At 49.4% G+C, this 25157-nt stretch overlaps 1 protein-coding gene across 1 annotated transcript in view; it reads right to left on the bottom strand.

The window, feature by feature from the left end:
• asap2b (ArfGAP with SH3 domain, ankyrin repeat and PH domain 2b) overlaps nt 1–21651 on the bottom strand; it is a 50598-nt gene extending 28947 nt beyond the window's left edge. Inside the window, exons 1-19 of the mRNA XM_072362062.1 lie at nt 21267–21651; nt 15136–15208; nt 13172–13317; nt 12924–12998; nt 12710–12759; nt 12429–12558; nt 11795–11880; nt 10556–10631; nt 10389–10475; nt 6977–7080; nt 6606–6675; nt 4986–5073; nt 4860–4908; nt 4619–4785; nt 3585–3718; nt 3314–3408; nt 1626–1815; nt 422–507; nt 227–342 (exon numbers count right to left, since the gene is read on the bottom strand). Coding sequence (XP_072218163.1) covers nt 227–342; nt 422–507; nt 1626–1815; nt 3314–3408; nt 3585–3718; nt 4619–4785; nt 4860–4908; nt 4986–5073; nt 6606–6675; nt 6977–7080; nt 10389–10475; nt 10556–10631; nt 11795–11880; nt 12429–12558; nt 12710–12759; nt 12924–12998; nt 13172–13317; nt 15136–15208; nt 21267–21392 — 1948 coding nt within the window. The 5' untranslated portion in view covers nt 21393–21651. The remainder of the gene's footprint in view (nt 1–226; nt 343–421; nt 508–1625; nt 1816–3313; nt 3409–3584; nt 3719–4618; nt 4786–4859; nt 4909–4985; nt 5074–6605; nt 6676–6976; nt 7081–10388; nt 10476–10555; nt 10632–11794; nt 11881–12428; nt 12559–12709; nt 12760–12923; nt 12999–13171; nt 13318–15135; nt 15209–21266) is intronic.
• Between the last annotated feature and the right edge of the window lie 3506 nt (nt 21652–25157).

The following is a 25157-nucleotide window of genomic DNA, read 5'->3' as shown; positions in this document are numbered from 1 at the left end:
CAGAACGCAGCAGAACTCTGATCTGTTCCCCTGCTTCTGAATATTGTATTTCTGTCAGTTGAAGAGTTTTATCCTGATGGTTCAGCTGCAGTTTCCACTGATTTCCACCAGAAATCTGACGCTGGACAGTGAAACGACTTGAAAGTGATCAGCAAACAGCCTGCTGTTAAATGAGCAGATATTTGAATGGAGTTTGGTTGGAGCTGCGCTCAGCTGCTGCTCTTACTGATGGACACCGTAGCCTTTCCTCTCAGCAGCAGTTTGAGACACTCGCTGTTGTCCGTCAGGCAGCAGTAATGCAGCGCCGTGCTTCCTCCGGCCGTCTGCTTGTCCAAGTTGGCGCTGAAACACACACACAGTCGTGACCACACAGTCCTCACGCCGACCTCCGCCTGGGCAGGCGCCGACGAGCAGCCGTTACCTGTTCTGAGCCAGGAAGTCCACGATGTGGAGCGAGTTTCTGTCGACCATTCGGACCGCCAGGTGCAGCACCGTCTCCCCGGGTTCCTGAGAGGAACAAACAGCTTCAGTCTACAGAGCAACTCCTTCAGGCTCTGCACATTTAACCCATTTAACAGATTTACTGTGACTGTAGAAACTGAGACTGGGAAAACTGTGACAGGGAAAACTGAGACAGGGAAAACTGACTGTAAAAACTGTGACTGCGAAAACTGTGACAGGGAAAACAGTGACTGTAAAAACTGTGACAGGGAAAACTGTGACAGGGAAAACTGTGACAGGGAAAACAGTGACTGTAAAAACTGTGACAGGGAAAACTGTGACAGGGAAAACTGTGACAGGGAAAACTGTGACAGGGAAAACTGAGACTGTAAAAACTGACTGCGAAAACTGTGACAGGGAAAACTGTGACAGGGAAAACTGTGACAGGGAAAACTGTGACAGGGAAAACTGTGACTGTAAAAACTGTGACTGTAAAAACTGTGACTGTAAAAACTGTGACAGGGAAAACTGTGACAGGGAAAACTGAGACTGTAAAAACTGACTGTAAAAACTGTGACTGCGAAAACTGTGACAGGGAAAACTGTGACAGGGAAAACTGTGACAGGGAAAACTGTGACAGGGAAAACTGTGACTGGGAAAACTGACAGGGAAAACTGTGACTGCGAAAACTGTGACAGGGAAAACTGTGACAGGGAAAACTGACTGTAAAAACTGTGACAGGGAAAACTGTGACTGCGAAAACTGTGACAGGGAAAACTGTGACTGCGAAAACTGTGACAGGGAAAACTGTGACAGGGAAAACTGTGACAGGGAAAACTGTGACAGGGAAAACTGACTGTAAAAACTGACAGGGAAAACTGTGACTGCGAAAACTGTGACTGCGAAAACTGTGACAGGGAAAACTGTGACAGGGAAAACTGTGACAGGGAAAACTGTGACAGGGAAAACTGTGACAGGGAAAACTGTGACAGGGAAAACTGACTGTAAAAACTGTGACAGGGAAAACTGTGACAGTGAAAACTGTGACAGGGAAAACTGTGACAGGGAAAACTGTGACAGGGAAAACTGTGACAATTCAAGGTGAAAACGTCCCGTTTGTGGAGGTTTGGGGGAATAAAACGAGCCTGAAACAAAGGTCCAAGGGACCGTGCGTGTGCACGTACGTGCTCGTTGGGCTGTGGGACGGCCTCCATCAGATCCACCCCCTCAGCGTAGACCTGGATCAGCGACAGGATGTCCCGGTTTCTGACGGCCTCGTACAGAACCTGCAGCCTGGACTCGGCGTCGGCGCACAGCTGGCGAGCGAAACGCTTCTCGGTGTACTTCGCCGTGATGTAATCCTTCCTCATCTGCCTGGAGAACAGAGGAGGAGTTACAGCTCAGAGCTGCTGGAAAAACTGGAACTGAAGTCGTTCTCTTTGGACCGGGACATAGTTACTCTGGAAGGGTTTTATTTGGCTCCTACAGGGAGGAACCTTGGAGTTATTTCTGACCAGGATCTGTCCTCTGACCCACATATAAAACAGGTTTCTGCCTTCTTTCACCTTCGTAATATCATTAAAATCAGGAACATCCTGTCTCAGGGTGATGCAGAGAAACTGCTCCATGCATCTGTTCCTTCAGGACTGAACTACTGTAATTCCTTATTATTGGGCTGTCCCACAGATTCTCTGAAAAGCCTCCAGCTGATCCAAAACCCTGCAGCCAGAGTTCTGCTGAGATCTAACAGCAGAGATCATGTTTCTCCAGTTTTAGCTTCTCTTCATTGGCTCCCTGTTAGATTCAGAATAGAATTTAAGATTCTTCTCCTCACATATAAAGCTCTTAATGACCGAGCTCCATCACATCTTAAAGATCTCACAGTTGGATATTTCCCCAACAGAGCACTTTGCTCTCAGGCTGCAGGTTTCCTTGTGGTTCCCAGAGTTTCTAAAAGCAGAATGGGAGGCAGAGCCTTCAGTTATCAGGCCCCTAAAAGCAGAATGGGAGGCAGAGCCTTCAGTTATCAGGCCCCTAAAAGCAGAATGGGAGGCAGAGCCTTCAGTTATCAGGCCCCTAAAAGCAGAATGGGAGGCAGAGCCTTCAGTTATCAGGCCCCTAAAAGCAGAATGGGAGGCAGAGCCTTCAGTTATCAGGCCCCTAAAAGCAGACTGGGAGGCAGAGCCTTCAGTTATCAGGCCCCTAAAAGCAGAATGGGAGGCAGAGCCTTCAGTTATCAGGCCCCTAAAAGCAGAATGGGAGGCAGAGCCTTCAGTTATCAGGCCCCTAAAAGCAGAATGGGAGGCAGAGCCTTCAGTTATCAGGCCCCTAAAAGCAGAATGGGAGGCAGAGCCTTCAGTTATCAGGCCCCTAAAAGCAGAATGGGAGGCAGAGCCTTCAGTTATCAGGCCCCTAAAAGCAGAATGGGAGGCAGAGCCTTCAGTTATCAGGCCCCTAAAAGCAGAATGGGAGGCAGAGCCTTCAGTTATCAGGCCCCTAAAAGCAGAATGGGAGGCAGAGCCTTCAGTTATCAGGGCCCTAAAAGCAGAATGGGAGGCAGAGCCTTCAGTTATCAGGCCCCTAAAAGCAGAATGGGAGGCAGAGCCTTCAGTTATCAGGCCCCTAAAAGCAGAATGGGAGGCAGAGCCTTCAGTTATCAGGCCCCTAAAAGCAGAATGGGAGGCAGAGCCTTCAGTTATCAGGCCCCTCTCTGTGGAACCAGCTGCCAGTTTGGCTTCAGGAAGCAGACACCCTCTCTACCTTTAAGATCAGGCTGAAACTTTCCTTTCTGATAAAGCTTATAGTTAGGGATGGCTCAGGTGAGCCTGAAACATCTTCCCTGTCCTTCTGAATGTTTCAGACTGTGCCCTACATGTCACTGGTGGGTTCTGGTTTGGTTACTCCTTGTGCCGACAGATCCGCCTCCATGATCTCGTTGAAGCTGGCATTTCCCACGTTCTTCGCCAACTGAAACAGCAAAAACACACCATCAGCTGTGGCTGCTTTGCTTTTTAAAACATCTTTAAACTGCAACAGAAAGACATTCATTGACTTGGATTGTTCGAAGCTAAACTTTTCAACTTCTGGTCCGGCTCAGCGCTCTGCTTTCCGTCTCTTCTCTGGGGTCAGTGAAGTGGACTCACCAGCAGCTCAGAGGTTCCCAGGACGTCCAGGTCCAGACTCTGGATCCTGGAGTAGTGGACCCCCATCTCCCTGTGGATCCCCGAACACTCGATACAGATCAGCACCCCGAGGTTGGTGGACAGCCAGGTGGGACCTGAGGGGGGAGGAGGAAGGGGGAGTTAATCTGTGAAGTGAAGAATGATGACGTCACACAGAGTTCACATCAGACCTGAGGCCTCCCGTCACTTTTCAATCCCCCCAAATGGTGGAGCTCCTCCCCCTGGATACTGGAGCTCCTCCCCCTGGATACTGGAGCTCCTCCCCCTGGATACTGGAGCTCCTCCCCCTATCTCTAAGGCTGAGCCCAGCCCCCCTCTGAAGGAAACTCATTTCAGCCGCTTGTATCCTCGACCTCCTTCTTTGGGTCAGAACCCAGATCTGTGAGCTCAGGTGAGGGTTGGAACAAAGGTGGAGCAGGAACCTGAAAGCTTCTCCTTCCGGCTCAGCTTCACCAAACGGACCGGAGCAGCGCCCTCATTACTGCTGACGAAGCCCCGATCCGTCTGTCCATCTCTGATCCAACTCACCATCACTCAGAACCAGAACCAGAGATGCTGAAACTGCTCCAGCTGAGGCAGAGACTCATCCCGACCCGGAGGGTCAGAACCAGAACCAGAGATGCTGAAACTGCTCCAGCTGAGGCAGAGACTCATCCCGACCCGGAGGTTCAGAACCAGGTCCAGAGATGCTGAAACTGCTCCAGCTGAGGCAGAGACTCATCCCGACCCGGAGGTTCAGAACCAGGGCCTCAGATCTGGAGGAGCTGCTTCACTGTGAACTGAAGGCCAACAGAACCGCATCATCTGCAGAAAGCAGAGCTGAACCCTGAGGTTCCAGAACCAGACGCCCTCCTCCAGATCCTGTCCATGAGGATCGGAGAGGAGGGGCAGCCCTAATGGAGTCCAACACCCGGCTCTGACTTTGGTTTCCTTTTGACCAGGAACATAATGTTCAGCCAACCAGTACCACCTCCCTCCTCAGCTTTAAAACTGACCTGCAGCTCCACAGTCGCAGCAGCTGTCGTTCCCGCTCATCCTCTTCACCTCCACTACGATGGCTTTGGTCAGCTCCTGCACGATGTTGTTCTCCCCTTCGTCCTGGTCGCCTTTGAAGGCCATGTTCAGAGCCTCCTCCTTGCTGTTCTGCAGCACCGACACCCAGCTGAAACACACCCACAGCAGTCAGAACACCTCAGCCCTGCAGCCAGCAGCGAGGCCACGTCAGCCCATACTCACATCTGACACTCGGCCTCGTCCTCAGCCTGGAAGTGGTACGTTCTGTCATCTGGAGGGCAAAAACGAAGAAAGTCAGGTGAAAACGTAAAAGCGTGGAGGAGTCTCTGAGATGTGTCTGCAACCTACGGGAGAACAGGTCGAAGCTCTTCTTCTCGTCAGGACTCCTCTTCACCTGGCAGGTGAGCAGGTTGAGTTTGGCTGGAGGTCTGTTAGCCTGCGAGACAACGAGCAGGGCGGACAGTAAAACCACAGCATGGAGGGACAAACAGAACCTGACAGGCTCAGAACTGGGAATAATCCAGAGCAGTCAGGTCGAGCTGCAGCTCGAACACCTTTCATACCTGATGACCTGTGGCCTGTTCCATCCACAACAACTACTCATCTGCAGGAGGTTCTGACAGTTTGGACCATCTGTGCACGACTTATTTTCTACAGGAGCTGTGGCACGTGCACGGACAACCTGGGCCAGTTTACATCATGAACCAGTTTATCTGCATGTCTGACCAGTTTCAATCGGACAGACCAGTTAAGTTTGTGATCCTCAGAGGATGAACTCAGGCTTTAATTAAGTGTTTCCAGCTATTATAAGAGCTTCAGCTGGATCAGGGGTTCACTTAGTTTTACACACTGCAACTCACTGCTGCTGAAGCTGCTGGATCAGGGGTTCACTTAGTTTTACACTCACTGCTGCTGAAGCTGCAGGGTTCACTTAGTTTTACACACTGCAGCTCACTGCTGCTGAAGCTGCTGGATCAGGGGTTCACTTAGTTTCCCCCTCACTGCTGCTGAAGCTGCTGGATCAGGGGTTCACTTAGTTTTACACACTGCAGCTCACTGCTGCTGAAGCTGCTGGATCAGGGGTTCACTTAGTTTTACACTCACTGCTGCTGAAGCTGCTGGATCAGGGGTTCACTTAGTTTTACACTCACTGCTGCTGAAGCTGCAGGGTTCACTTAGTTTTACACACTGCAGCTCACTGCTGCTGAAGCTGCTGGATCAGGGGTTCACTTAGTTTCCCCCTCACTGCTGCTGAAGCTGCTGGATCAGGGGTTCACTTAGTTTTACACTCACTGCTGCTGAAGCTGCAGGGTTCACTTAGTTTTACACTCACTGCTGCTACAAGCTGCTGGATCAGGGGTTCACTTAGTTTTACACACTGCAGCTCACTGCTGCTGAAGCTGCTGGATCAGGGGTTCACTTAGTTTCCCCCTCACTGCTGCTGAAGCTGCAGCTACAAGCTGCTGGATCAGGGGTTCACTTAGTTTTACACTCACTGCTGCTGGATCAGGGGTTCACTTAGTTTTACACTCACTGCTGCTGAAGCTGCTGGATCAGGGGTTCACTTAGTTTTACACTCACTGCTGCTGAAGCTGCTGGATCAGGGGTTCACTTAGTTTTTGAGTTGAAGCAGAAAGTTCCCCCCCAACACTTGACTCCTAATCGGTGTCAGATTTAACTCGTCCTTTTCCCACCCTTCTTTCTTTTATCCTTTTCCTTATGCTCTTCCTTCTCCTCGTTTTTCTCCTTTTCCGCTTGCTCTGTCCTGATCGGCCGTTTGACTCTTCGTGTAAAAACTTCAAAATAAAAGAAGGAAGAAGAAAAAGGAATAATAAATACGAAACTAAGTCAAAATGCTCTGCCTATTCCCCAGCTGATGCAGACGATAAACCCATAAGGAGACTTCTGGTTGGACATGCAGGCAGGAGGGCGGAGCTTGTCATGCAGGGCGACCAATGAGAGTCTTACCGTGCCGTGACAGATGGTCAGGAAGCCGTTTCTCACGGAGCACTTCCTCTTCTGCCACACCTTCCTCAGCCTGCGGAGGACATGTTTAGCTACAGCCTGGTGTTCAAAGGTAAAACGTGTCTGAGGATGCTGTCGTCAGGGAGATAAACATCTACAGCTTTAAGGATGAAAAACCACAGAAACTGGACCAAAATGTCTCTGAGTATCGAAGCTTTTTACACTTTAGAGTGAAACTAAAGCTTAGTTTGTCCTGAAAGAGCTCAGCTCCAGATTATTCAAAGCCTTCACCAGAAATAAAAAGGTGGAATCTAATAAAAACAGGTGTTTGCATCAGCTCTCCTGTGGGATTCTGGGACATGGAGTTCACTCACCCCTCGCTTCTCTTGTAGAGGACTCCGGAGCGCTCGGTGCCGTGAGCTTTGTTCCCCTGCAGCTGATGGAGGCTGTAACCGGAGCTCTGCTTCGCCTGGGAGTCCTGGGTTTAGATCACATGAAGATGTTTGGTCTGGAGATGAATCTCTTTAAGGTTACGTTACGTTGTTGATGTGAACATCGCATCAACATCTTACCAACAAACATGAGGACAAAGACAATCACTTCCAAAACATCTGGAGGTTTAACCTCTCGTGGTTTATATTTCATCTCTCTGGTCTGAAATGTTTTAGGCTGATCTGAACCGACGTCTTTGGTTTAACTGTCATTCAGCTTGTAAACCTGAGAATTTAAAGGTGACATATTCAGTAAAACTCCCTTCTTCCTGTTCCTGGGAGCAGATATCAGGGCGTCTGAAGTGTAAAACTCCTTCTTCCTGTTCCTGGGAGCATATATCAGGGCGTCTGAGGTGTAAAACTCCTTCTTCCTGTTCCTAGGAGCATATATCAGGGCGTCTGAAGTGTAAAACTCCTTCTTCCTGTTCCTGGGAGCATATATCAGGGCGTCTGAGGTGTAAAACTCCTTCTTCCTGTTCCTGGGAGCATATATCAGGGCATCTGAAGTGTAAAAACCCTTCTTCCTGCTCCTGGGAGCATATATCAGGGCGTCTGAAGTGTAAAACTCCTTCTTCCTGCTCCTGGGAGCATATATCAGGGCGTCTGAAGTGTAAAACTCCTTCTTCCTGTTCCTGGGAGCATATATCAGGGCGTCTGAAGTGTAAAACTCCTTCTTCCTGCTCCTGGGAGCATATATCAGGGCGTCTGAAGTGTAAAACTCCTTCTTCCTGCTCCTGGGAGCATATATCAGGGCGTCTGAAGTGTAAAACTCCTTCTTCCTGCTCCTGGGAGCAGATATCAGGGCGTCTGAAGTGTAAAACTCCTTCTTCCTGTTCCTGGGAGCATATATCAGGGCGTCTGAAGTGTAAAACTCCTTCTTCCTGTTCCTGGGAGCATATATCAGGGCGTCTGAAGTGTAAAACTCCTTCTTCCTGTTCCTGGGAGCATATATCAGGGCGTCTGAAGTGTAAAACTCCTTCTTCCTGTTCCTGGGAGCATATATCAGGGCGTCTGAAGTGTAAAACTCCTTCTTCCTGTTCCTGGGAGCATATATCAGGGCGTCTGAAGTGTAAAACTCCTTCTTCCTGCTCCTGGGAGCATATATCAGGGCGTCTGAAGTGTAAAACTCCTTCTTCCTGCTCCTGGGAGCAGATATCAGGGCGTCTGAAGTGTAAAACTCCTTCTTCCTGCTCCTGGGAGCATATATCAGGGCGTCTGAAGTGTAAAACTCCTTCTTCCTGTTCCTGGGAGCAGATATCAGGGCGTCTGAAGTGTAAAACTCCTTCTTCCTGCTCCTGGGAGCATATATCAGGGCGTCTGAAGTGTAAAACTCCTTCTTCCTGCTCCTGGGAGCAGATATCAGGGCGTCTGAAGTGTAAAACTCCTTCTTCCTGCTCCTGGGAGCATATATCAGGGCGTCTGAAGTGTAAAACTCCTTCTTCCTGCTCCTGGGAGCATATATCAGGGCGTCTGAAGTGTAAAACTCCTTCTTCCTGCTCCTGGGAGCATATATCAGGGCGTCTGAAGTGTAAAACTCCTTCTTCCTGCTCCTGGGAGCAGATATCAGGGCGTCTGAAGTGTAAAACTCCTTCTTCCTGTTCCTGGGAGCATATATCAGGGCGTCTGAAGTGTAAAACTCCTTCTTCCTGCTCCTGGGAGCATATATCAGGGCGTCTGAAGTGTAAAACTCCTTCTTCCTGTTCCTGGGAGCATATATCAGGGCGTCTGAAGTGTAAAACTCCTTCTTCCTGCTCCTGGGAGCATATATCAGGGCGTCTGAAGTGTAAAACTCCTTCTTCCTGCTCCTGGGAGCATATATCAGGGCGTCTGAAGTGTAAAACTCCTTCTTCCTGCTCCTGGGAGCATATATCAGGGCGTCTGAAGTGTAAAACTCCTTCTTCCTGCTCCTGGGAGCATATATCAGGGCGTCTGAAGTGTAAAACTCCTTCTTCCTGCTCCTGGGAGCATATATCAGGGCGTCTGAAGTGTAAAACTCCTTCTTCCTGCTCCTGGGAGCATATATCAGGGCGTCTGAAGTGTAAAACTCCTTCTTCCTGCTCCTGGGAGCATATATCAGGGCGTCTGAAGTGTAAAACTCCTTCTTCCTGCTCCTGGGAGCATATATCAGGGCGTCTGAAGTGTAAAACTCCTTCTTCCTGCTCCTGGGAGCATATATCAGGGCGTCTGAAGTGTAAAACTCCTTCTTCCTGCTCCTGGGAGCATATATCAGGGCATCTGAAGTGTAAAACTCCTTCTTCCTGCTCCTGGGAGCAGATATCAGGGCGTCTGAAGTGTAAAACTCCTTCTTCCTGTTCCTGGGAGCATATATCAGGGCGTCTGAAGTGTAAAACTCCTTCTTCCTGTTCCTGGGAGCATATATCAGGGCGTCTGAAGTGTAAAACTCCTTCTTCCTGCTCCTGGGAGCATATATCAGGGCATCTGAAGTGTAAAACTCCTTCTTCCTGCTCCTGGGAGCAGATATCAGGGCGTCTGAAGTGTAAAACTCCTTCTTCCTGTTCCTGGGAGCATATATCAGGGCGTCTGAAGTGTAAAACTCCTTCTTCCTGTTCCTGGGAGCATATATCAGGGCGTCTGAAGCGTAAAACTCCTTCTTCCTGTTCCTGGGAGCATATATCAGGGCGTCTGAAGTGTAAAAACCCTTCTTCCTGTTCCTAGGAGCATATATCAGGGCGTCTGAGGTGTAAAACTCCTTCTTCCTGTTCCTGGGAGCATATATCAGGGCGTCTGAAGTGTAAAAACCCTTCTTCCTGTTCCTGGGAGCATATATCAGGGCGTCTGAAGTGTAAAACTCCTTCTTCCTGTTCCTGGGAGCATATATCAGGGCGTCTGAAGTGTAAAACTCCTTCTTCCTGCTCCTGGGAGCATATATCAGGGCGTCTGAAGTGTAAAAACCCTTCTTCCTGTTCCTGGGAGCATATATCAGGGCGTCTGAAGTGTAAAACTCCTTCTTCCTGCTCCTGGGAGCATATATCAGGGCGTCTGAAGTGTAAAACTCCTTCTTCCTGTTCCTGGGAGCATATATCAGGGCGTCTGAAGTGTAAAACTCCCCAAAAACCCAACCCTGGTATTTATTTAGTTCCCCTTTGTTTGAATGTTTCTGGTTTTATGACCAGATGCAGCTTCTGTGTTTCTCCTCATCCCCCCCACATGTGGCCATAAGTACAGACATTTGTGTCTCAGTTTTCCTCCTTTTGAACAGTGTTGAGCTGCACAGCTGACACAGGTTCGGGTTCCTTTCTGTGAAGCAAAGGGATGACATGTTGGAGTTTTTCACCTCTTTCTGCTCGGACTGCAGCGACGCCTTCAGGACATCTCGGAGCTGAGTCAGCTGCTTCCTCTCTCCATCCTGAGTCTGTTTGATCTGAACAAAAAACACAACAAACCTCAGCTTTGTTCAGCTGCACACAGTCTGATGAAGCTCTGAGCTGCAGTCGTCCTCACCGCTGTCAGGTCAGCAGCCAGTTTCTCTACAGACGGCTTCAGGTTCTCCACAGTTTTCAGCCCATCCTGGAAAAAACTGAAGCGAAACAGAATCTGAGGAGCTGTTTGAGCGTCTGAAAACAGAACAGATCCAGATTATTCCTTAAAGGTGAAGTAAAAGTCCCTTCTTCCTGTTCCTGGGACCCAGGTATTTTTCTACTTCCCCTTTCTTCCAACACAGCACCGGTCCTCTCCTCACTCTCGGTGTGCTAACGCTACATTATCGGCATGTTTCTGATAAAGATGGAGGTCTCCAGGTACAACTGTTTAATGAGGTTAATATATCCAAAATGTTTAAACGCAGTAATTAACGGTTCACATGCATTACTACGAGTTACGCTGTGCACATCTCCGGCTTGGTCCATCACTGTGGGTGAGAAAGCATTGTTTGCTAGCATCTGCTGCTAACTTACAGCTAACTGCTAACTCACAGCTAACTGCTAACTTACAGCTAACTGCTAACTTACAGCCAACTGCTGACTTACTGCTAACTTAAAGCTAACAGCTAACTGCTAACTTACAGCTAACTGCTAACTTAAAGCTAACAGCTAACTTACAGCTAACTGCTAACTTACAGCTAACTGCTAACTCACAGCTAACTGCTAACTTACAGCTAGCTGCTAACTTACAGCTAACTCACAGCTAACTGCTAACTCACAGCTAACTGCTAACTTACAGCTAACTGCTAACTGACAGCTAACTGCTAACCTGTTTCCCTCTGGGATAAATACAGTAACTATCTGTATCTATATATAGAGCTGGAGTGTTGGAGGAACTCCCTTCTGGAGGAGTGGACTGGAGGAACTGGAGGAACTGGAGGAACAGCTTCATTCTGTCTGTGTTTCTGCATTAAATCACAGCAGATGAGCAGCTGCTGACCTCACCAAAGGGTGGAGTTGAGCTCCTGCTCCACCCTGAAAACAGACCTTTAAACAGGGCTGAGACAGAGAGCTTAAACCAACAGGTGTTTTAACCAAAGTCTGTCTCAAACATCTCAATAAAACCCCAGAAAAATGTGTCCAGCAGGGGGAGCTGTGCTCTCTTTGACATGATTCACTTCTCTCTGACTGTAAACGGATGATATGACCTCAGCTCAGATGTTATAGATGTACATGTCTCTACTTTAAGCTGCTCTGTCAGAACAAATCGTCTCAGTTTTAGTGTGAAGACTTTCTGCAGCTTCATCACAGAGGGACCTACTTGCACTGGGCGTGGAAATACTTGATGAGGTTCTGCAGGAAGTCGGCTCCTTTCTTCAGTTTGATCTCGTTCACTTTCAGCAGATACTGCAAAGAGAAAGAAGAGACAAGAAGCTCAGTCTGCTGAGAACAAAAGGAAAGAATGGTGTTGAACCTGCAGGTGAGAAGAGTTTCACCCACAGTCGGTCTGACCAAAACTGGACTCTCCGACAGAAAAGGCCCAGTTCTGACCAACTCTGATCAATAAATGGTCTCCAGAGAGAAAACTTCCTGCTCTGGTTCTGTGCTGACCGGTTTGAAATGCTCGCTGTGCATAACGTGCACACTTTAGCTCCCTTGGACGTGCACTAACTCGAGGGAAATCCTGCCTTTCAGTGAATGAAAAGGCTGAAATGGTTTGATACATCTTTCTCTGAGCTTTGGTTCAGGTTTAAGGTGAAAATGTGTCATGTGACCTCCAGCTGTGAGCTCCAGCTGTGAGCTCCAGCTGTGACCTCCAGCTGTGACCTCCAGCTGTGACCTCCAGCTGTGACCTCCAGCTGTGACCTCCAGCTGTGACCTCCAGCTGTGACCTCCAGCTGTGACCTCCAGCTGTGACCTCCTTTAAGGTCACACAGGAGGCCAAACAAACTGACCTCACACATCTGCAGCTGGAACATCTGCCTCTCCTTCTCCATCTCCTCGGCGATTTCCCCCCCGCTGAACTCCGTCCGGATCATGCCGTGCTGCTTGGCGTGTTCCCGCTTCTCCTTCTCGATCTTCGCTCTGCAGGCGTCACAGATCATGTTAAAGCATCACAGCGAACGCACCGATGAGCCCAATCTGAAACTCGTCCCACTCCAGATGTTCCGAACATCTGCAGTGTGTGAAATGCGAGGGACGAGTCGTGCTAAAGGGTATTTAAAAGGCTTCTTACAGCTTTGTCTCGTAATCCTTCCAGGCTTTATCGAACGGCTTCTTCAGGTCCTGCAGGAAAGAGGAGACGTCACAAAGCGAGTTTGAGCGGAGCGACAACAGTGCTTAAGAGCGATAAAAGCGGTCCGTTTGGATCTGAGGAACTCAAACAGGAAGTTCTTTAGAACCAAACGGGGTAATCGGTGCTGATAATCCACTCAGCAGAGGACACCAACCCCTTTCACTCCTTTCAGGTCTCCCTTCAGCAGACTGTCCAGAGGAAAAGTGATGATGTTGTTCATGTTCTGCAACTGAAAACAGGAAGTGGAGTTAGAGGGTCCAGCTGCTGCCTCACATGCAGACAGAACCAGAACCAGAACCAGAACCAGAACCAGAGCGACACACATCAGTCCTGAGGAGGTTCACACAGGAGCTCTCGTTCCAGACTGCAGAACCTCCTGATAGGTCCACATCGGACACTCACCTGGTTTTTGAAGAGTGCCGTCAGCTCTTTGGTGAAAACGGCAAACTTGAGGAAGGCGGCGCCGACCTCGGCGTCGTTCCGGCTCACGCAGTTGTCCCCGAACTTCTCCAGAGACTGAACGTACTGGTCCTCATTCTCCACATGAGCTGCAACACAACAGCTGGGCGTCAAACAACAATCAGCTGGTCAGAAGACAAGCATCTTAAAGACAGAAAGACCTGGATCAGAACTGTCTGCTTCTAAACTGAAGCCGTTCTGTTTGGACCTGAGCGCTTCAGGGAGAAACTGTCCTGTTATTTAGTTACTCTACAGAGAGCACAGAGCACTTTGCTCTCAGGCTGCAGGTTTACTTGTGGTTCCCAGAGCTTCTAAAAGCAGAATGGGAGGCAGAGCCTTCAGTTATCAGGCCCCTAAAAGCAGAATGGGAGGCAGAGCCTTCAGTTATCAGGCCCCTAAAAGCAGAATGGGAGGCAGAGCCTTCAGTTATCAGGCCCCTAAAAGCAGAATGGGAGGCAGAGCCTTCAGTTATCAGGCCCCTAAAAGCAGAATGGGAGGCAGAGCCTTCAGTTATCAGGCCCCTAAAAGCAGAATGGGAGGCAGAGCCTTCAGTTATCAGGCCCCTAAAAGCATAATGGGAGGCAGAGCCTTCAGTTATCAGGCCCCTAAAAGCATAATGGGAGGCAGAGCCTTCAGTTATCAGGCCCCTAAAAGCAGAATGGGAGGCAGAGCCTTCAGTTATCAGGCCCCTAAAAGCAGAATGGGAGGCAGAGCCTTCAGTTATCAGGCCCCTAAAAGCAGAATGGGAGGCAGAGCCTTCAGTTATCAGGCCCCTAAAAGCAGAATGGGAGGCAGAGCCTTCAGTTATCAGGCCTCTAAAAGCAGAATGGGAGGCAGAGCCTTCAGTTATCAGGCCTCTAAAAGCAGAATGGGAGGCAGAGCCTTCAGTTATCAGGCCCCTAAAAGCAGAATGGGAGGCAGAGCCTTCAGTTATCAGGCCCCTAAAAGCAGAATGGGAGGCAGAGCCTTCAGTTATCAGGCCCCTAAAAGCAGAATGGGAGGCAGAGCCTTCAGTTATCAGGCCCCTAAAAGCAGAATGGGAGGCAGAGCCTTCAGTTATCAGGCCCCTAAAAGCAGAATGGGAGGCAGAGCCTTCAGTTATCAGGCACCTAAAAGCAGAATGGGAGGCAGAGCCTTCAGTTATCAGGCCCCTAAAAGCAGAATGGGAGGCAGAGCCTTCAGTTATCAGGCCCCTCTCTGTGGAACCAGCTGCCAGTTTGGCTTCAGGAAGCAGACACCCTCTCTACCTTTAAGATCAGGCTGAAACTTTCCTTTCTGATAAAGCTTATAGTTAGGGATGGCTCAGGTGAGCCTGAAACATCCCATAGTTCTGCTGCTATAGGCCCAGCCTGCTGGGGGAGCTCCCATGATGCACCTCTCCTCCCTCCATGTACAGATGACATCATTGCTGTCATTAACTTGTGTTTCTCTCTCTCAGCAGGTGTCTCTGGCCTGGTGTTACGCTGCTTGTTGTCCCCTCTTTCCTGTCCTCTCAGCCCCAGCTGGTCCAGGCAGATGGACCCTTCCTGGTCCTGGTTCTGGTTCTGATGGAGTTTGGGGGGGTTGAGATATTTCAAACAATCTGTTGGTGTCCTTTGCTAGGCTACTTTTTTAATTGGACACTCTGAGATGACATTTTCTTCATGGATGAAACTGAATTTCTTCAGCTGGTGTCTGACAGAAAAGCTGAAACACGTTCAGGTGCTCAGGCTGCTTCTTTGCTTCTTCTCTGGGTCACTGTGCAGGTGGGCATGCAGCTGCAGGAAGCAGTATGACAGGAATGTTGGGAGGTGAGACTCGACCTGCCTGAACACAGCCAGTCCAACCTAATGCTGCAGAATCTCTACTTTCAGCAGACTGCTGGTGTCTGAGCCCACTGCGAGGCACACAGTATTCCAGTGACTCACCCAGACCAGACGTGTTGATGGCCTTCACAGACTTCTTGATCTTGTACAGAACGGATCTGTCCAGGTCCAGAGCCTGAGGATGACAAACAGGACGCAGGTCAGCGGAGATCCAACACTTAACTCAGCTGTTCTAAAGGTTCTAAAGGTTCTCCTAAAGTCCCAGCGCAGCAAACTGAACTGAAGAGTCTGGAAAGTGTCCCCAGAATGTTTTATGTTCATTTAATGTTTATGCATTTAGACGCTTTTATCCAAAGCAACTTACACTGGTAGGCAGTCAGGGGTCTTGCCTGAGGACCCCTGCTGGAGGTACCTTTGATGCAGGGGATTTGAACCCAGGTCGAAACGTGGCAATCACACCACTACACTATCCAGTCCCTATTTAAGAGAGGAGAGTTGTACCGATGAGCCTGACGGGGGAAAGAGGCCCAAAGTCAGGGGCCCCTGAGTTTCAAAGACATGAACCCAGCGAATATGTCAGACCAAAGGATCAAAACCACCACAAACACTGACAAACTGCAGAAAAGAGATGCTAGCTGCCTTCAGAGAGGTGAAAAAAAACACAAAAAGGCTCAGACCAACTTCAGACTGATGATTACAACCTTTAAAAAGACACAGAAACAGGTCAAAATGGCCTCAGAGTTATAAAAAGGAGCAGAGAGACGGTAAAACCACCACAGCATGAACAGTAAAACCCCGCAGCAGGGCTTTTAATACGCTCATCGCTGTCGTTTCTGTCCACGAGCCGAGACCCCCTGCTGCACGAAACAAGAAGAAGAAGCTAAACACAGACGGCCACAAACGGCTTCTTTTTTCTCCTCCGAAGCAGCAGAAGTCAGTTCGTTCTGGAAGTTTAATCCGTTAGAAAAAGACCAACACAGAGCCGAAGACACAGAATCTGAAATCAACGAACTTCAACCAGTTTCTTCACATGTTGCTCAACAGGAAGTCGCTCTTCAGCCCGAACAGCAACGTGTTCACAGCTGTAATTCACAGCAGAATGTGCTGCTGTCTGCTGTTAAATACTCTGAATCTGAACTGAAAGATGATCAGGAGGACATCGTCTTAAACAGCGACAGTTTCTCTTCCTGCAGAAGCTCCCATTAAAAGGAGTTTGGAACCAGGTTCAGCTTCGACTGTCGGACCGCTTCTGCTACACTTCCACTCATTAACATGACCAAAGTACAAGCTGCATGTCCAGAACAGCTGGGAAATGTTTTAAAATGCAAGAAAAGCCTTTATTTATCAGACAAAAGTCCAAAGAAATGATTTACAGGGTAAATTCACTGACCAACAGAACCAAAAGTAGAACCTGAAGCAGCAGCACTCAGTGAAAGCTGTTCTGGAGCCAAAGAAAGACAGAAAGTTTATAGAATCTACAGCAACAGCTTCTGGAGCTTCTCCAACCAGCAGGTTACCTGCTGACAGGTGAGGGTGTCAGGATTGGGTATAAAAGCAGCTTCCACCAAAGGTTCAGCCTCTCCAACAAGGATGGGTCGTGGCTCACCGCTTTGGGCCAAACTCCATCAGAGAATCATCAATAAGTTCAGGAAATATTCCTCAGAGTCAGACTGGAAAGAGCTTTGGTCTTTCAGCATCTACAGAGCAGGATATTGGGAACAGATTCAGGGAGTCTGGGGAAGTCTCAGTGTGGAAAGGCCAAGGACAGAAAGCCCTGTTGGATGAGCTCGGAGCCCTCAGGCAGCACTGCAGGAGAAACCGTCAGGCCACCATGATCCATACAGCCACATGGGCTCAGGAGGAGCTGGGAAAAGCATTTCCACTCAACACAGTCCACGGCTGCATCCAGAAATGTGAGCTGAAGCTTTAAAGCCAGCGTCTGTGATGGTCTGGGGCTGCAGCAGAGTGAGAAACCGTCAGGCCACCATGATCCATACAGCCACATGGGCTCAGGAGGATTAAGTTTGACCGTTAAACCCGATAAACACTCAGAGAACAGATTTAAACTGAATGTTATGGAGATAAAGGTTCGCCTTGATACAAACTGCGCTGCTTTCATTTGCTTTATGGACTCAATCTTCAGTCAGATCAGTGTCTCTTCACCGGTTTTACTGGTTAAACTTCTGGACCGGGGCGAGTCAGTCACATGACCTGCTCACAGGTGCACACCTGATGCACTCTGAGTTTCCACCTGCAGCTCAGTGACTCAGTGTGTGGAGCATGCAGACCGTCCAGAAGTTCAGTTACTGTTTGAACAACAGCCAACAAACAGAGTCCGAAAATCACATGGAGAGAGCTGAAAGAGACAGGTGAGACGGACAGATGTGACGGACAGGTGAGACGGACAGGTGTGACAGGTGTGACAGGTGTGACGGACAGGTGTGACAGGTGTGACGGACAGGTGAGATGGACAGGTGTGACGGACAGGTGAGACGGACAGGTGTGACAGGTGTGACAGGTGTGACGGACAGGTGTGACAGGTGTGACGGACAGGTGAGATGGACAGGTGTGACGGACAGGTGAGACGGACAGGTGTGACAGGTGTGACAGGTGTGACGGACAGGTGTGACGGACAGGTGTGACAGGTGTGACGGACAGGTGAGATGGACAGGTGAGATGGACAGGTGTGACAGGTGTGACAGGTGTGACGGACAGGTGTGACGGACAGGTGTGACAGGTGTGACGGACAGGTGAGATGGACAGGTGAGATGGACAGGTGTGACGGACAGGTGAGACGGACAGGTGAGACGGACAGGTGAGACGGACAGGTGAGACGGACAGGTGAGACGGACAGGTGTGACAGGTGTGACGGACAGGTGAGACGGACAGGTGTGACGGACAGGTGTGAGGGACAGGTGTGACGGACAGGTGTGAGGGACAGGTGTGACGGACAGGTGTGACGGACAGGTGAGACGGACAGGTTTTTAGTTTCATTCAGTTTCATATCGGTCCACTGATGGATGAGTGTGCACAACTGAGTCTCTGCTAACAGGAGCTTCTTCTTTCTCTGGTCCCGATGTAACCGAATGCAACTCAAACAGGTGACCGAGTTCAGATCAGCAGAGCTCAGCGACAGAGCAGACGGTTTACTGTAATTAAACTGCAGAAGAAGACACCGACGAGTCGTGTGAACGAGCACACGAGTCAGTTGAGATGGACGAGCTGAGACATGACAGAGGTGGAATTAAAGGGACCAAAGGAATGAAAGACTGGTGGAAACACAACAAACTGTCTACATCTGAGACGGAGGGAGGATCAGGGTGAGACGCATCATGTTGGGACTCGATCAGACTGTTAGCTTCAGATCTGATGGGCGGGGATGTCCCAGCATGCAACAGGAACACACAACGTTCATATAGATCTGAACCCGACTTCATGTGACTGTCCAACAATCTACTATTCAACATCAACTCTTTAGAGAAAAAAAATAAGATGTGCTGCTGTGCATGAGCAGGGTTCACACTAAGATGTGCTGTACATGAGCAGGGTTCACACTAAGATGTGCAGGGTTCACACTAAGATGTGCTGCTGTGCATGAGCAGGGTTCACACTAAGATGTGCTGCTGTGCATGAGCAGGGTTCACACTAAGATGTGCTGCTGTACATGAGCAGGGTTCACACTAAGATGTGCTGCTGTGCATGAGCAGGGTTCACACTAAGATGTGCTGCTGTGCATGAGCAGGGTTCACACTAAGATGTGCTGCTGTGCATGAGCAGGGTTCACACTAAGATGTGCTGCTGTGCATGAGCAGGGTTCACACTAAGATGTGCAGGGTTCACACTAAGATGTGCTGTACATGAGCAGGGTTCACACTAAGATGTGCAGGGTTCACACTAAGATGTGCTGCTGTGCATGAGCAGGGTTCACACTAAGATGTGCTGCTGTGCATGAGCAGGGTTCACACTAAGATGTGCTGCTGTACATGAGCAGGGTTCACACTAAGATGTGCAGGGTTCACACTAAGATGTGCTGTACATGAGCAGGGTTCACACTAAGATGTGCAGGGTTCACACTAAGATGTGCTGCTGTGCATGAGCAGGGTTCACACTAAGATGTGCTGCTGTGCATGAGCAGGGTTCACACTAAGATGTGCTGCTGTGCATGAGCAGGGTTCACACTAAGATGTGCTGTACATGAGCAGGGTTCACACTAAGATGTGCAGGGTTCACACTAAGACGTGCTGCTGTGCATGTGCAGGGTTCACACTAAGACGTGCTGCTGTGCATGTGCAGGGTTCACACTAAGATGTGCTGTGCATGAGCAGGGTTCACACTAAGACGTGCTGCTGTGCATGTGCAGGGTTCACACTAAGATGTGCTGCTGTGCATGAGCAGGGTTCACACTAAGATGTGCTGCTGTGCATGAGCAGGGTTCACACTAAGATGTGCTGCTGTGCATGAGCAGGGTTCACACTAAGATGTGCTGCTGTGCATGAGCAGGGTTCACACTAAGATGTGCTGCTGTGCATGAGCAGGGTTCACACTAAGATGTGCTGCTGTGCATGTGCAGGGTTCACACTAAGATGTGCTGTACATGAGCAGGGTTCACACTAAGATGTGCTGTACATGAGCAGGGTTCACACTAAGATGTGCTGTACATGAGCAGGGTTCACACTAAGATGTGCAGGGTTCACACTAAGATGTGCTGCTGTGCATGAGCAGGGTTCACACTAAGATGTGCTGCTGTGCATGAGCAGGGTTCACACTAAGATGTGCAGGGTTCACACTAAGATGTGCTGCTGTGCATGAGCAGGGTTCACACTAAGATGTGCAGGGTTCACACTAAGATGTGCTGCTGTGCATGAGCAGGGTTCACACTAAGATGTGCTGCTGTGCATGAGCAGGGTTCACACTAAGATGTGCTGCTGTGCATGAGCAGGGTTCACACTAAGATGTGCAGGGTTCACACTAAGATGTGCAGGGTTCACACTAAGATGTGCAGGGTTCACACTAAGATGTGCTGCTGTACATGAGCAGGGTTCACACTAAGATGTGCTGCTGTGAATGAGCAGGGTTCACACTAAGATGTGCAGGGTTCACACTAAGATGTGCTGCTGTGCATGAGCAGGGTTCACACTAAGATGTGCTGCTGTGCATGAGCAGGGTTCACACTAAGATGTGCTGCTGTGCATGAGCAGGGTTCACACTAAGATGTGCAGGGTTCACACTAAGATGTGCAGGGTTCACACTAAGATGTGCTGCTGTACATGAGCAGGGTTCACACTAAGATGTGCTGCTGTGAATGAGCAGGGTTCACACTAAGATGTGCTGCTGTGCATGAGCAGGGTTCACACTAAGATGTGCAGGGTTCACACTAAGATGTGCTGCTGTGCATGAGCAGGGTTCACACTAAGATGTGCAGGGTTCACACTAAGATGTGCAGGGTTCACACTAAGATGTGCTGCTGTACATGAGCAGGGTTCACACTAAGATGTGCAGGGTTCACACTAAGATGTGCTGCTGTGCATGAGCAGGGTTCACACTAAGATGTGCTGCTGTGCATGAGCAGGGTTCACACTAAGATGTGCTGCTGTGCATGAGCAGGGTTCACACTAAGATGTGCAGGGTTCACACTAAGATGTGCTGCTGTGAATGAGCAGGGTTCACACTAAGATGTGCTGCTGTGCATGTGCAGGGTTCACACTAAGATGTGCAGGGTTCACACTAAGATGTGCAGGGTTCACACTAAGATTTGTTTACAGAGGTGTTACATCCCAGAACTGTAGGGGGAGCCAAAGAGGGGAGAAAAAGGTCAGATGGTGTTACTTTAAATACCCTCAAAGTTCAGAGTCAGCAGGAAACATGTGAAGTAGAAATGAGAACCGGGTTCATATCAGGTTTCATCTCTTAATTCTATTCAGAAACCTTTAAACGCTGCTTCCTCTGGAAACTTGAACAAAATGTGCTTCATCATCCCAGAGTTGCGACATGAAAAGAGGCAGTGGATCTCTGAGCTCTTACAAAACGCTGTTACAGCAGCAGGAAGTCGGTCTTTCTGTTCCTCTTTCTGCCCGAGAGGAGGATGGACTCACTCTTCATCTGCACACCAGCAGGAAATAAACGACTTTTCTGAGTTTTATCCTGTGCCTCACGGTGATCAGTGGAAGCCACATTAACCAGTTTATATATACACATTTATATGTGTGTGTGTGTGTGCGTGTGCGTGTGTCCACCTCCTCCAGAGATGCCACCGTGCTCCTGCAGTGGGACATCCGAGTGGTGAAGCTGGAGGTGGTTGGAGCTTTGTAGTCCTCATTAGTCTCCGCAACAAATTCCGTCACGCTGATCAGCGCCGGCATGGCGAGCTCGGACACCGCCCCGCTGGCCTAAAACACAACGAACCCTGAACACAACACGCAGGTGTGGCGGCCACACCTGGACGCCTCAAAGTCCTCCGAGCCGTCAGAAAGCACAGATCCTCAAACACCTTCTCATTCTGCGGATTCCGTGAGAAAAACAAGCGTGGAGTCCATGTCTGATCCGCAGAGGTGAGACACCGTCACGTTCCCGTCTCACCTGAGACAGGACAGAGCGCTCACTCTGCCGCGTTTCCCGGAACCAAAGTCACAGCGCAGGGGGGCGGGGCCTATGAGCCAACGTCGTCACTGACCTGGGCGGAGTCAGGTTAAACAGTTCCCCAGGAGCACAAATTCAGCATGATTTTCACCTGGTTTGGGTTAGAAACAACATTTTAATGGTGTAAAATGATGATTATTCAACCCTAACAAAGAAATAATACAAATTAAATGAGAAATTAAACTTCTTCGCTTGAATGACTGTTTGATGATGAATCAGTGGTTTGCTTCCATCAAAACGTCTGATATTTGCTCTCAGATGTAAAGAACTGATGTTTTTCTCTGTCACACAACTGAAGCTGTGAGCTTAAACCTAATTTTATTTTATTAATTAATGACTCATAGAAAAATAACTTTAAAAATACCTCAAATCAGCCACAACAACAAAGAAATATGAAACTGTTCTGAGATATTTAAACCATTATTAGCTGCAGGTTCCACTGGTGCCAGAATGTGTTCACGTGCACACTCATGCCCTGGAAACTCACTTTCAGTGAGAGGCGAGCGCACGTGGAGCTGTTGAGGATGTACTTTAAATGCTAACTGAGGAGTGAAAGGACCTGAACGCATCATAAATGACAGTTCAGCCTTCTGATTGGGTCAAATTCATCCTAAGACATGTGACACACGTGAGCCAATGAGAGAGGACGTTTGACATGTAGCAAAAAGTCTTTAAGAACAAAAACATGAAGGAAAACATGTAGGAAACAACCAATTAAAACTAATTGTAGATAAACTGATCAAATTATGACCAGAAGTGCTCCATCTTCTCAAACACACGATCTGTGGTGCCAACCAGGGGGGCGGGGCTAACAGGTGACACACCTGATCATTTCCTGGGATGAAAACGTTTCCTTTCTGAAGCTCACAGACTGACACAACATCTGTTTCATAAAGCGAGTCTCAACCATAACAGGACACCGAATTAAACCCGTTAAAGACGGAACAAACACGTTTTCATACTGGTTAAAGTTTCCAACCCACTTCTGCTGCTGCTGATGTCATAAACAAGGAAGTAATTCCAGCAGGTAGCTCACCTGTGAACAGCAAACTGATCACAACATATTTACTGTATATTGTGACATGTTGCTCCTCTCAGCGGTGAAAAACAACACAAACCGAAGCTCTTTAACAGTGAGGTGACTCTTTTTGGTGCAATTTAGCTCAAAAACACAGAGAAAGAAGCATTTTTCCATCATCTGAATCAGTTTTGTCATCATCTACAGAGACGGTGCAGCCGTGAAGTCTCACTGCACCACATGTAGGAAAATGGCTCTGTATTATAACCCTCATATCGGGCAGGAAACAGACAAATGATGAACCTTCTCAAGTCTCTATTCTTAAATACGTCACAAAAACACACCATTAAACCATATAGTTAAACCCGATGGTGTTTCCTTGGCTTCTGGCTTCCTCTGAGTTATTTCTGACCAGGATCTGTCCTCACACTCACTCCTGAGAACAGTTTAGAGTCATCAGTTAACCTGACAGCGTGTTTTTGGACGGTGGGAGGAAGCTGGAGAACCCGGAGAACCCGGAGAACCCACACAGAGACGGGGAGAACATGCAGACTCACACAGACAGAACCAGCCGGGATTAGAACCAGGAACCTCTGCTGAGCAGCACCCTGCAGCCCGCCTAAAGCTTTCCTTTCTGATAAAGCTTATAGTTAGGGATGAAACATCCCATAGTTCTGCTGCTATAGGCCCAGCCTGCTGGGGGAGCTCCCATGATGCACCTCTCCTCCCTCCATGTACAGATGACATCATTGCTGTCATTAACTTGTGTTTCTCTCTCTCAGCAGGTGTCTCTGGCCTGGTGTTACGCTGCTTGTTGTCCCCTCTTTCCTGTCCTCTCAGCCCCAGCTGGTCCAGGCAGATGGACCCTTCCTGGTTCTGGTTCTGATGGAGTTTGGGGGGGTTGAGATATTTCAAACAATCTGTTGGTGTCCTTAGCTAGGCTACTTTTTTAATTGGACACTGTCAGAAGTGTCCTGAGATGACATTTGCTCATAGTTAGGGGTGAAACATCCCATAGTTCTGCTGCTATAGGCCCGGGCTGCTGGGGGAGCTCCCATGATGCACCTCTCCTCCCTCCATGTTCTGCTGCTATAGGCCCAGGCTGCTGGGGGAGCTCCCATGATGCACCTCTCCTCCCTCCATGTTCTGCTGCTATAGGCCCAGCCTGCTGGGGGAGCTCCCATGATGCACCTCTCCTCCCTCCATGTTCTGCTGCTATAGGCCCAGGCTGCTGGGGGAGCTCCCATGATGCACCTCTCCTCCCTCCATGTTCTGCTGCTATAGGCCCAGGCTGCTGGGGGAGCTCCCATGATGCACCTCTCCTCCCTCCATGTTCTGCTGCTATAGGCCCAGCCTGCTGGGGGAGCTCCCATGATGCACCTCTCCTCCCTCCATGTTCTGCTGCTATAGGCCCAGGCTGCTGGGGGAGCTCCCATGATGCACCTCTCCTCCCTCCATGTTCTGCTGCTGGGGGAGCTCCCATGATGCACCTCTCCTCCCTCCATGTTCCGCTGCTATAGGCCCAGCCTGCTGAGGGAGCTCCCATGATGCACCTCTCCTCCCTCCATGTTCTGCTGCTATAGGCCCAGCCTGCTGGGGGAGCTCCCATGATGCACCTCTCCTCCCTCCATGTTCTGCTGCTATAGGCCCAGCCTGCTGGGGGAGCTCCCATGATGCACCTCTCCTCCCTCCATGTTCTGCTGCTATAGGCCCAGCCTGCTGGGGGAGCTCCCATGATGCACCTCTCCTCCCTCCATGTTCTGCTGCTATAGGCCCAGCCTGCTGGGGGAGCTCCCATGATGCACCTCTCCTCCCTCCATGTTCTGCTGCTATAGGCCCAGGCTGCTGGGGGGGCTCCCATGATGCACCTCTCCTCCCTCCATGTTCTGCTGCTATAGGCCCGGGCTGCTGGGGGAGCTCCCATGATGCACCTCTCCTCCCTCCATGTTCTGCTGCTATAGGCCCAGCCTGCTGGGGGAGCTCCCATGATGCACCTCTTCTCCCTTCATGTTCTGCTGCTATAGGCCCAGGCTGCTGGGGGAGCTCCCATGATGCACTTCTCCTCCCTCCATGTTCTGCTGCTATAGGCCCAGGCTGCTGGGGGACCTCCCATGATGCACCTCTTTACTCTCTGATTCTGCTTCTTCCTGTTAAAAAGGGATCTTTCTTCCCACTGGCTCCAGGTTCAGCTCAGCAGGTTTCTTTATGTACAGTTTGTGTCGTGACTTCATCCTCAGATCACGTGCACGCAGACACCATTTTGATCTCATGAGTCTGTCTTTATGAATCCAGTCTAACCTGTAATTCACGTCACCTCCTTTTACCTGATTACCAGCTCAAAGATTCAGTGAGCGATCAGACGAAAAAGCCACCAGCTGCAACATTAAAAGAGCATTAGAGAAAACGTACTGAATGCCGGAGAACCTTTGGAGTTATGTGGTGTTAGACATTGTTAATGTTTAACTTACAG

Source organism: Leuresthes tenuis, unplaced genomic scaffold (genome assembly GCF_036924035.1).
Source record: "Leuresthes tenuis unplaced genomic scaffold, fLeuTen1.0.hap1 SCAF_13, whole genome shotgun sequence".
Classification (NCBI taxonomy): Eukaryota; Metazoa; Chordata; class Actinopteri; order Atheriniformes; family Atherinopsidae; genus Leuresthes; species Leuresthes tenuis.
This window is presented reverse-complemented; position numbering and strand designations above follow the sequence as displayed.